The 12,427-nt window shown below is 43.1% G+C and overlaps 1 protein-coding gene across 2 annotated transcripts in view; it reads left to right on the forward strand.

Moving 5' to 3' along the window:
- Nucleotides 1-8,693, forward strand: part of DGKQ (diacylglycerol kinase theta) — a 137,717-nt gene extending 129,024 nt beyond the window's left edge. For both annotated transcript variants that reach the window (XM_054031845.1, XM_054031847.1), the window contains one exon: nucleotides 180-8,693. In XM_054031845.1, the coding sequence (XP_053887820.1) occupies nucleotides 180-278 (99 nt within the window). In that variant the 3' untranslated portion in view covers nucleotides 279-8,693. The remainder of the gene's footprint in view (nucleotides 1-179) is intronic.
- Nucleotides 8,694-12,427: the final 3,734 nt, after the last annotated feature.

The raw sequence follows: 12,427 nt of genomic DNA on the forward strand, positions 1-12,427 counted from the left end.
ATAAGAGGTTAAAAAAAGACAAGTGAGAGTTAAGTTAATAGTATCTCTATTAAATTGCTTTTCTGTTGCAGCATTAATGTGTATTTTATTCATTACTAAGCATAGCTTTCTTAAATTTGCTTGAATAAAGAGATGTTTTGTTGCTCTCGTTAACCGTCTCTACAAATGTTTTATTTAAGGTCCACATGTTGAAAAAATCCAAACAGAAGCAGAAAAAAACTGGAAGCTTGAAAGAGACAAGAACAGATAGTGTATCAATCACTGAAGTGGGACACTGAATTGAGCGGACCTTTACAGAACAAAAGCAACCCAGCTACTGTAGATGAAAGGAGCCTGCACTGAACAGCTTTGTGCAGGGGGTTGGTAAAGAAGGGTTCCGAACGAGCCTGCCCTTTATTCCATTGTATAGTACTGTGTTCTGCTTATTTTGTTAAATGATTGTGCCTCATTAGGTGGCTGACGCACACCTACTCATATACCACTAATTTCATTCGAAATGTTTGCCTTTGGTAGCCTTCCCTAAACCATTGCCAAGTTTTTGGTTTGTACCAGTAGATAACACAGATCTACCCTATGGAGCTCTTCACACTTGGTTTTGCAAAATTTTCATTTCGTTAAGAAATTTCTAGCCTTTTTGTTACATAATCTTCCATAGACAACTCATCGCAAGGTTCTGTTAAACTAACCCTGAACAACAGTCTTCCAACAAACAGAACTGTAGTAGTTGCATCTCTTTGCTGTTGTGCTGTGACCTTCTTGGGCAAGGCCAAACACCACAATCTGAGGCGTCGCTCTTTGAGACCATGTTACTCGAGATGAATAACCGTAATGATAATGATCCCAACGTGAAGAGCGCCATGTACGGAGGAGAAAAACGGCGCTGAAACGCTCAAGTCAAAATGGCTAAGACAGTATCGTTTCAAGGTGGTTTACTTGGACAAAGTGGATGGGGACAAAAATATGTTTTAAACAGTTATGAAATGGTCTAGCCTCTTCCAGTCATCAAACACATCAAACAGTTCAGCAGCTATCTCTTGACTAAATGGAGGCAAAGTTTACCTCAGTAATATATGTAGACAACAAACTTCTCGGGCTCTTATTTTTCTCCCCTGCTGGGTGTTCTACCTTTGGTGACTCCATACTCCTCCACAGGTCCTCATCTGTCTGGTTTCAAATTAATTTTCAAAAAAAAAAGCCCTATGTGTAAATGTATTTTGACTATGACTTCCATACAAGCTCCAGAGAGTAGAAGAATGGGTACTAATTCTGGCAAAAAGCTGCTGAAAATGACTATTTCATTGACTATCAGTTCACTAAGGCTGCCTCTCTACAAGGGGTGCGATTCCCCGCCTACGCTAGCTCGATGAAAGCTAGCGTGAGTATACGTAGTAGTGGAGGCGTCTCTAAACTTTACCACGGACAAACCAGCCTGAAATCGGCGGGCACATGCTCGGCACAGCTAAGCTTCGTCTCTGCTGCCCGTGCTGCCATGGCTACACCACTATTTGTATCTGCACTGGCTCTCATTGAGCTACCGTGAGATGTGTATGCGAGCAGCGGATTCACGCCCCTGGCTTGGAGTGTAGACATAGCCCACGATACGTGAACGTAGAGGCAGGCTAACGAAAATACACAATAGTTTAATTCTTGGAGTTTTTTCGGAGGCATAGTGTGTGTGCAGTAAGACTGTATGTCTGGCAACATGTATGTCGTGTGCTGTAGAAAATGCTGTGGCTTCAGATGACTGAGTATTTAGCAGTAAAGTAATGAACGGCCTAACAGCATTCCCGCAACTGTTTAGCCACGGTTCTTTCTTGCAGGCTGCCAATGTAGCGTAGCATTTGGGGCATGGAGAAGGGGGGTAGGCCCAGATTCTCAATGCTATTTAGGTACCTAACGCGCATTGATTTCATTGGAAGTGGAGCCTGAATACATTTGAGGATCTGGGCCATAGTGACTGTATTGTAATGTAGCTGGACCAGTGTATGTTGTAAGCCCAGGCTAGGGCATGACCATCCTCCCAGACGGTGATCTGACTGCTTGTCCACCTGCTGCAGACTGATGGGTCAGGGTGTTTGAGAATGCTGCCCAGCCCCGGGGCTAATGTGCTGAAGGTCTGGTAGAACACTACATCTGTTGTCCGCAGCCATTCCCGCATGGGCCTTTCTAAACACCCCTTCTCTTTGCACCCTCTCAGCTCACCATGGTTCTCTGGTGATCTAAGTCAGGTGGAAATGAATGGGCTCAAATAGCAATGTGAAAAGATGTAGAACCATTGTGGTGGAAGGAATTTGTACAGTCCTACCCCACCCAGGGAAAGGGGACTAAGATCTTTCAGTGTTGTGTCTGGTAAGTCTTGACCAATGGAACTGCTCCCAGCTATGTCCTCATGAACCAGAGTCCTATTAGCAGGTGACTAGGCGCACTTACCCTTGGCTGTAGAAAGAACTGATGAAATACATGACAGCCACCTCTGCTCGGGGGGCAGCAAATCAGAGAAAAACGGTGACCGCATTGGTAGCGTGGCTCAGTCACTCAAGCAGAGGCTCTGAAAAGACTCTTAACGTCGCTGCTTGTGGAATGGCCCGTCAAAGCCAGGTCCCACGTGAGGGCCACCTCCAGGATGGCATTCTGTCGACCGTAAAACGTGAAAAAGCCCAGCCTTTGTTTAGCAAGCAATTGGTGCCGGTGTTCTTGCCAGCCATCCCCTTTTCACGGTCTCCTCAGCAAGTGGTGGCAAGTCGACGCCTGCCGCGGTTGTTTTCTACCAGTGTTATAGACACCTTCTAGTCATGCTTTGGATGTAGCTAAGGTGTGGCAGCGGCTTTGATAATCAGCTTGTTGCCACGGATGGAGCTGAAACTTCAGTGCAAATGCGGCTTGATCTAACAACAGTTTCTACCATCCGTCATCAAGAGATGCTTTTTACTCACTTATGGGACAGCTGCTCTTCTTCCCCATGTGTCCTTACCGTAAGAGCGCTACAGGACGCCATCCCCTCTTATTCAACATCAGAACAAGATCTCTGTTGAGAGTGAGATATCTGCATGCTGATGGTGCAGATCTTTCATGTGCATCTTCCCTCTTCAAACATAGCATCAGCTCCACTTCGGTGCTTGGAAATTGGTACGTGCATGAAAAGCAAGCAGCTTGAGTGTGGGCACTTCTGCTGATAGTGGGAGGAGGAAAGCATTGTATTTCAAGCTGTCTGCTCTCGCAGGGTGAAGTCAACAGACTAAGGAAATACATCACTGCTCATGGGTATCCAAGGCACAACAGTGGCCAGGAAAGCTGCTTTTAAACTTTACGTAGTTAAGAGATTGATTCTGTTCTCTCTGATGCGGCCTAGCCATGGAGATGAATGTTTTTGTCATCTGCAGACTCTATCTGAGGTGACTGCAAAGAGCATGCAGAAACGGAAGTCTCTCTCCTCCACGGACCTCACCAGAGAGCCCATCTCACCAGTGCGCCATTCCTACGCTGGCTCCAATTGACACTCCGGATCTGTTTCATGCTGCTAGTCCTGACCTTCACAGATCGTAATGTGCTCAGTCCTGTCTCTCTCCCCCCCTGCCCCATTGCCGTGGCTGTTATCTGAAATAGTGTGGTTCACAATCCCGAAGGTGAAACTCTTTGGACAGCATATTTTAAGTGGAAGACGTTTTGGCTGTGGAATTGCTTGCCATCTAATTGGTATAAATGCCAGACTCTTTCCACACTTAGAGCACAGTGCAAGATCCATCTCTTTGTGCATACCTCCCATAGTCTGGTGCAATAGTGCTTTCCTGGCAGGCAGCCACCAGAGAGGACACTGATAGGGATAGAAGAAGTGGTGGGAAGCTTCGGACCCTTGCTCGTGCAGAAATGAAGTCTGATGTATGTGGTATCTAGACAGTTTGGTGATTGGCACGTTGGAAATGAAAATAGATACAATTTTTTAAAGCTTAATGTTTATGGCCTTTCTGTCTCTTAGTCTGGTTCTGAAATATCTTCTGTATGTTTTCAAGACGCAACAGATTTTTGGGCAAGTGGGATGGAAAAGTGAATATACACAGAATAAGCAAACCAATTGAAAAACGGAGACGAATTCTCTGGAGGAACTATTTTTAAGCTGTTTCAATTTCAGGTATTTAAAAAGGCTCAGATGCTTAGGGAATTGTAGCGCTATAGTTTTGTTTTTATCAAAATTACACCTGCTGTGGGTGGGGATAGGGTTAATCACGTACAGTCTTTGCATTCATATTAATTACTCGGAGGCTTCCCTGCAGAAAGGTGGCGTTGCTTATAAGTTACGTTAAACATGTGTAACAGCTGATAATTAGGTTTTATGTAAATCCAGTGAGATAATGCAATATAATTACATTTTGACGGTCTAATGCATGGTTCATACCATTATCAGCTCTGAGTGGAGAATGCTGTAAAACGTGATAATTATATAAACTTACCGTGGTCCCTCGGCCAGTGCTTAAAATAGCATTAACAAATTTGGAGCTAGAGTGGTTTAGAAAACGTGGCGCAGAGAGCTCAGAAACGATATTGGGAGGGAGGCTGAATCCTGGGGAGGCTGGGCCATGCTTATGGGTGGTCCTTGTGGGCTCATAGGGAGACGTATACTGTGCTGTAGGCCCCTGTCTGATTACAGCCTCAGGGCACACTTGTATTGCCTGTCCGCTTCCTGCTTGGAACGTTGCATTTGGCCGCTATCTCCTGGCTTTCCAGCCCTTGTCAGTAGGGGAGGAGAAGGGGGTCACTAAAAGTGCTATTCAGTATCTCAGCTTTCCAACCCAGATCCAATGCATGTTTAAGATATACAGTCCTAGATACGTATGTTATTGAATAGTACAGGGTAAGGACAAAATGTCTGCTCTGAGTTTTAGCCATAACTTCACAATTTCTGGCTTTTATGGTTGTAACTTATTCCCTCAATGTTATTCCGACACTTATGGTTTGGTTTAGGGTAGTGTAAGCTTCTACTTAGTGATGCTTAATCTAAGTTGATCTTCGTGAACTCAGTGACTCATTTTGCCAAAAAACGATTAAGTCGTCTGGGCGAGTTGAACATCTGGTCACAGTATATCCTCGTGTGGATTTAGCTGGGTGACTAGGTTCTGATGTCATTTGCTTCTGATCCTTATTGATAACACACAAGTGGTCTGAGCCCCTTCTTGCCGGTCCGTGAGAGACACTGTCATCAAGATTCCCAACACAAACCTCATGGATCTAAGGAACCTGTTTTTTTCAACAAGATTCACTGGTTATAAAATCCAGCAATGAGTTTAGAATTCAGCATCAGCATATATTTTAGCTTTACCTCTGTATATCTTCCTGTAGATTTTAATCAGGCCCTGGATATTAAACTAAACCACAACTCTTCCTCTGTAATACATTTAATAAAAATCTAGGAAAACCTCTTAGTAGTCACAAGACTGTAAATAATGAATGAAACTCTTATGAATGGATATTTATTTCCTTCATATCCTATACAAGCTTATTGTGTAAGTGGCATTTTTTAAGAGTACCTTATCTACTCAATCCAGATCCTAACTATTGGATGAACGTTTGGATGGATGTGTTTATGCATGTATGTTGTTTACCCAGTCGCCCAGCCTATTGTTGTGTAAGTACAGTCATTGCTAAACATTGCCAAATGTCAAACAAAATTAAACCATTGTAGCAAATGTATATACCTGGGGTAAATTGTTGAAAATTGTAAGGTTTAACAACGATAAAGCTATAGCAGTGCAAATGCTTTAAAACGTACCATAGCATTGCCTGGTACTTTGTGTATTTTGTGCAGTCTGTTTATCGTTCGGCTGAATATTTCTTTGAAAAGTGCAGTATTGCGACGTGGAAATAGACGTTTTTTCAATCTACAACACAGGCTGCTTTCCCACCGCCACCACAGTGACTGTGTGCCTCTGCCATCCTCCGCTGGCGCCACCTTCATGTCCTTTGTTCTCAGCCCTTCTGCTGAAACTGATGACTAACTAGTGCCAATTCTGATGGTGCGGTTTGATCTGAACGCTTGTCCACTAGCAGCGGGTCTGAGACCACCCATTCATTTCCACGTACGTCCTTCAACAGCCACGAAATGCAAAGATCTTCAGTTACTACTGACCTGGCTCAGATTCAGATTGGGAACTTGGGCTCGTTTTCAAACCTAGATCCCAGATTGTGTGGGTTTCCATTATTTTCCAGACATTTTGCACTTAACAAGTAAATGCAGAAGAGACGTTGTTTAGTGTATGGCAGAACTGCCTTTTTGTGTTTGTAGTGTAAATAAGGAAAACCTTTTTGCAGACTTAAGATGCACTTTCAGGTTAAAATACAAAGAAGTCTGTAGAATGCCATTTAAAATGCTAGTTATTCTTGTAATTGTAACATTCCCTAGCATCCATTTCAGTGAAATTATTGTACTCTCGTTTAGTGCCCCATTAGGGAAGGAGAGGAGATTGTAACGTTTTTGCAATACATATTTATATCTAACTGACTGAAAGTTCATTTAAACTTTAAACCATTATAAATTGGCTGCTATTCTATGAATTAGGTTTAATAGACTAATTTTTATAATGCATGAGATTCATTTTAAATTTATTTATAATGTTAACAGGTAGTTAATTTGACACACGGGATGTGTGATAAGAAGTCCAACTGAAAAGGCCTTCACGTCTTTGACCTCTCTGTGCATTTGCACTGACCAATGTAAAGGCATTACATGGAATGCAGTGGTTTGAACACAACTTCTTAAAATGGTTTCTAAATGTATGATTAGACCAGCAGTTCCAATGTTTACAGATTGGTGACTATTGATTGTATGCACTCTGGTTCGCTTTTGACACAGTGCACTGTTTTACATTTTGGAACTGTTGTTTTTACTTCCCGTGCCCAGGAGTGGAATCGTTGCCTTTTTAGTTTGGGCTCGTAAGTAACCTTTCGGAAATCTGTAAGCGTGGATTTTCACTTTTCTGCTATGAACTGATAGAACCGACTCTGTGCTGATAAAAGTATTAGATTGAACATTTCTTCCGAAAGGATCAGTTTATTTTTGATAATGTATAAAATGGTTTTATAAACAATTAAGTGGTGTTGAAAAAGTTGGTCTGAGTTCTTGAAACAAGTGTATATCATGATTTAAAAATGTATTTCAAAGCAGATAAGCATTTTTTCTTTATAGGGCAGTGAAATGATCCTTTCACTGTTAGTTCTGTTCTGTGTTTAGCAACACCTTTGTAACCTGTTTCAGATATAATGCACTTAGCTTATCTATTAAGAGAACACTTATTCTCAGAAGATGTGGCTTCATTTATCTTCAATTTATGCCATATTGTGCTAATCACCTTGACCTTTTACGCTTCTCTTGTAGCAATTCACAATATAAACACCTGTTTAAGAGGCTTAACTTTCCATCTCTGAATTCCTACAGATGAAAGGACAAAAATTCCTCATTTGGGCACAAAATTGTGACAATTTTGGTTATTACCCTGTCTGCCTAAAGCGAATGTGCCATGGAGCCATCCTGTGCGTCCAAAGGCAGCTGTCTCTTGGGCCAAATATACACCAGTAAGGGATGCAGAATCCTGGATCGGGCAAATGCCGCTCTGCTGATTGCTCTCCTCCCTTTATGCTTTTAAATTTGCCAAATAGGGAGTAGCAAGAGGTGCCTAAGAAATTAGTCAGTATTAAAAGTGAGCAAATACAGGTGCTTGGAAAACCTAAACCTAACTCCTTGAAAGCAAAATCCTGCGAGGTCTGTGTCATAGAAGTAGTTGGCTCGTTTCCGCTTTTCAAAAGTGCAAAGAGAAAATTTTAAATTGGAAATGGCTGAGAGACAAACAGTAAGCTACCTTGGTGAAGCTGTAGATTGAGATGAAGGGCGGGGGCGGGAGGCAGGATCTGATAGCTTGATATCAAAATCAGAGAAGCACAGATTTTTTTGTTAGCCATAGAAAAGTTTGATTATCCTCCTGTACGCAAAAGTTCCATTATGTGGTAAATTATCATTACCTGAGTAATTGTGTTATTTTCCATTTCCACCTAGTCCAAGCAGCCGATTTCACAGGACTAGCTCTTTAAATAAGTTGAACACGTTTTTTAAAAACAAGGTACTTCATGATGTCTTACGGCATTTCTTGTGAATGTTGTCACATGTTGGGCCACGTGGATTACACCGACAAGCTAAGCTAAACTGACCATTGAATAGTTCGGCTAGTGTGCAGTGCTGATTCTTTGTGCTTCTACCTGATAATTCTTCGAAACAGTTTGTTGACAGTGTAGCTATTAATGTGGTTGAATTCTATTTGTGTTGTGTGCCTCAAACTAATAAAGCATATCACACATCTTTACTTGTGGTTTGATCTTAAAAAAGGGTTTTCATGCTATAACTAGTTTCTAGTTTTCTGCCTTGCAGACCACTGTGCTGGTAATCTGTCTCTATGAATTAATGTTCCTAAAATGTAGTAACTAAAAAAAAAAAGGTGGACTTTTCTTTTATATTTAAACATCAGTTTGTCCTCAGATTATGTTCTTAGAATAATTCTGTATATATTTTGCAATATGGTTTTGTGTGTAATTTTGACTGTACATTTTGCACTGATTGAAATTCTGTATTCTAAGTATAATTTGTGAGTACCAGAGATCTATAACTAGAATTTATGTCTGTGACAAATATAATTGGTAATTTCTGATACACCCTGGATGAGTCTGTGTGTGTTGGTTAACATTTTCTTGTTACAAATGGTGAAAGGGGTTTCTGCAAAGAGCAAACTTGCTTTGTTTCACTCGTTCTCCAGACACTACTTGATTGAGCATTTTACAGTTCAAGTGTCCAAGCATACCTAGTGCTCCGCATAACACGAGAACGGCCATAGAGGGTCAGATCAATGGTCCATCTAGCCTAGTGTCCTGTCTACCAACAGTGGCCAGCGCCAGGTGCTTCAGAGGGAATGAACAGAACAGGCAAATATTGAGCGATCCATCCTCTGTCGTTCACTCCCAGCTTCTGGCCGTCAGAGGCTAGGGACACCCAGCAGATGGGGTTACATCCCTGAGCATCTTAGCTAAAAGCCATTGATGGACCTATCCTCCATGAACTTACCTAATGTGTCATTGTTATGGCTACTGTTTTCTGATGCTGCACTACTGGCTTCTTTCCTGAATTTCTGAAAAATAATCGCTCTCTTTTCTGTATTGCAGATCATGGTGTTTGATAGTTGATCACCTGAGTATTTAGCTAGTTTCCAATTTTTCTCTGCAACTTAGACATTGCTGTTTGGTTGTATTTTATCCTACACCATATCTCTTGCGCCAGCTTCTTAAAAATGTTTAGCTGCTTTTGTCTTTATTTGTTAGCACACTTGATGGTATTTGAGGTTTTCTTTTAACCTTGTGTTTTTCCCTTGTGGATAATTTTAACAATGGTCCAGATTTTCAAAGTTCGGTTCACACAATTGCTTTAGGTAGTTACACTCAGCTTGAAAAATCTTGTACCGTATTTTCAAACTCATCCCTTTTGTTGACACAAGATTAAGTGATGCTTCTTTTTGGAAGGAGTTTTTACTTGCATATTATGGTGTATCCCCAGTTTTGATCATACTTTTTACACGTAAGATAACGTGTGTCCAGAACCTCATTGAATCTGAAGGTCCATGAGATCATTGGTGGTTGTAGTAGTTTAAGTCGATTTTAAAATCTTAAACCTTTGACAAATGACTCTCAAGTGGGAGAACTAAGGTTGGGGGTGGAGGGAGGGAATATCAAGACAGCATTACTGTAGTTGCATATGGCTTTGTTTTTGGCTATTGATTTATTTGCAAGATAAAATATTTAGCACTTAGAACATATCGATAGACTTTGCTGTCTAGTTTATTTGGCCATTTAGGATTGCTGCCCTCTTGCCTTCAGACTTAATTAGAGCAATACCCCAATATATAGATTCTTCACACAATTATAGCTTGCAGCACTTGTGATGATGCTGCTGCGGATTTTTCAGTTTTAAACGTTTCCACGGTTCTACCACGTTTGATTTGGTGACATGTAAATCCTTCATTGTTTTAAAGGTCTTGCACTTCAAAATGACAAGACCTTAAAACCTTGGATTGACAATATTTTCTATAGATACTTCCTCATGACTAGCGCCCTGCCAAATTCATGGTCCATTTTGGTCATTTTCACGCTCATAGGATTTTAAAAATCGTAAATTTCATGTTTTCAGCTATTTAAATCTGAAATGTCACTGTGTCGTAATTGCAGGGGTCCTGATCCGTAAAGGAGTTGTTGGGGGCGGGTCGCAAGGTTATTGTAGAGGGTGTTGCGGTATTGCTACCCTTACTTCTCTGCTGCTGCTGGCGGCGGTGCTGCCTTCAGAGCTGGGCAGCTGGAGAGCGGTGGCTGCTGGCTGGGAACCCAGATCTGAAGGCAGAGCCGCCACCAGCAGCAGCACAGAGGTAAGGATGGCCTGGTATGGTATTGCCCCCTTACTTCTGCGCTGCTGCCTGCAGAGCTGAGCTCTCAGTCAGCAGCCACCACTCTCCGGCCGCCCAGCTCTGAAGGCAGCAGTGTAGAATTAAGGATGGCATGGTATGGCATTGCCACCATTACTTCTGCACTGCTGCTGGCGGGGTGCCGCCTTCAGAGCTGGGCGCCCAGCCAATCACTGTCGCTCTCCGGCCACCCAGCTCTGAAGGCAGCACAGAAGTCAGGGTGGCAACACCACAACCCCCCTAAAATAACCTTGTGACCCCCTGCAACTCCCTTTTGGGTCAAGACCCCCAATTTGAGAAACGCTGGTCTCCCCCATGAAATCTGTATAGTACAGGGTAAAAGCACACAAAAGTCCAGATTTCACGGCCCGTGACGCGTTTTTCATGGCCTTGAATTTGTAGACAATGCTATTATGTATTAAAATATGTCAAGGTTTGTTATGAAAGCTTGTAATGTCCTGAACTTGCTGGTCATTAGGAGATGTGTGTGCAGGGATGTGTGTGTAGAGCATTGTCATTGTAACTACAATGCAACTGCACCATCCCCTCACAGCAGCGGGGGAGACAATCAGGCAGGACAATGTTTCCCTAGCATTTAACATTGTCCAGCCAGGACATGACAATGTTGGACCATCACAGTTAATGGACAAACATTGAAACAACTTGAACTGGAAAACAAACCCCCTGCATAGAAAACGCTCTGCTCTGTGTAACCATGAATTGCCAGAGTCTGAGAAAAAGGGGGAAAAACCCTCTTAACGGGGAAGGGATTTGAAAGGTATCCAGAAACTGAGGGCCAGCATCTCAGTGGGGTGCTCTCCGTGAAACACTGGATCCTCTAGGGAAACGGGCACGCTGGGAACAACCTGTCCAAAGGCAATAGGTCACTTGTATTAGACAAGGGAATTTAGCTAATGGGGACGTATAAAGCCTGAGCTCATGTCTTTGTTTATTTTCTGTGCACCTTGCCTGTGTTTGCTTTTCCTTGTTGTTTCATCTTTGAATCAGTGATTTTGTTTTGTTCATATGCACCTCAAACAGCTCCTCTGATGTGCAAACTGGAGTGCGGGCACCGAAGTGAACTGCTAACCTGGGATGGGTTTCACACCTTTGGCGGTGATGAACCTGAGGGAAAAGTCAGTGTCTGGTAGTGAGGAACACGGGGAGCTGGATTTGGGGGCACTTGGGACTGGAAGGGATTGTTGAGCTCACCCTGCAAGAAGTAACAAGGCTGGTGGAAGTCCTGCTTGCAGGGTGGGTACTGGTGTCGGAGCACTGAACCACAGCAGCACGGCTTTAAGACATCCAAGATGGTGACAGAATCCCTCACTGGCCAGGGTGATCCCCAAAACGTTATTTCGGAGCAATAGGTAAATAAATAACAGGGGAAAGGCAGTTCGCATTGACTAGGAACTACTACTCATAGAGTGTATGAATTGAAGGGAATTGTGCCAGGCTTTGTGCCACAGACTGGGGTGTGGGCAGTCCGGCCTACTGGTTAGACCAACAGCAATCCATCCTAGTGGTCGGAGTTGGAATCGAGAGCGAAGAGTCAGAGCCGGTGTCAGGAACCCGGAGTCAGAAACAAAGCAGGGATCAAGCGGACTGAAGCAAGGCTGGGAAGCCAGGGAAAGGAGCAATCACAGCATTGGGCAACCACTGGCCAAGTGCTACTGCTGGACTTAAGAGCAGCCGGGGCAATGCCGTTCAACCAATCCAGTGATCTGGCCAATTAAGTCCTTCAGCAGGTTACTTGATCCGAGGCCCAGCTGCAGGTCCTCAGGCCTGACACTTTGTTTTACAGATAAATGACCACCCTTCAGTAGTTCTTTTAGCAGGGTGTGCTCCCTAGGAAGCTATGGGGACTGATGGCTTAGGTTTGCACCCATGTCCTGCTAACGGACCGTTGTGATGTCCAGAAAAACAATCACACGACCAACACCATGGCC

This window comes from Malaclemys terrapin, chromosome 6, assembly GCF_027887155.1.
Source record: "Malaclemys terrapin pileata isolate rMalTer1 chromosome 6, rMalTer1.hap1, whole genome shotgun sequence".
NCBI classification, from domain to species: Eukaryota; Metazoa; Chordata; order Testudines; family Emydidae; genus Malaclemys; species Malaclemys terrapin.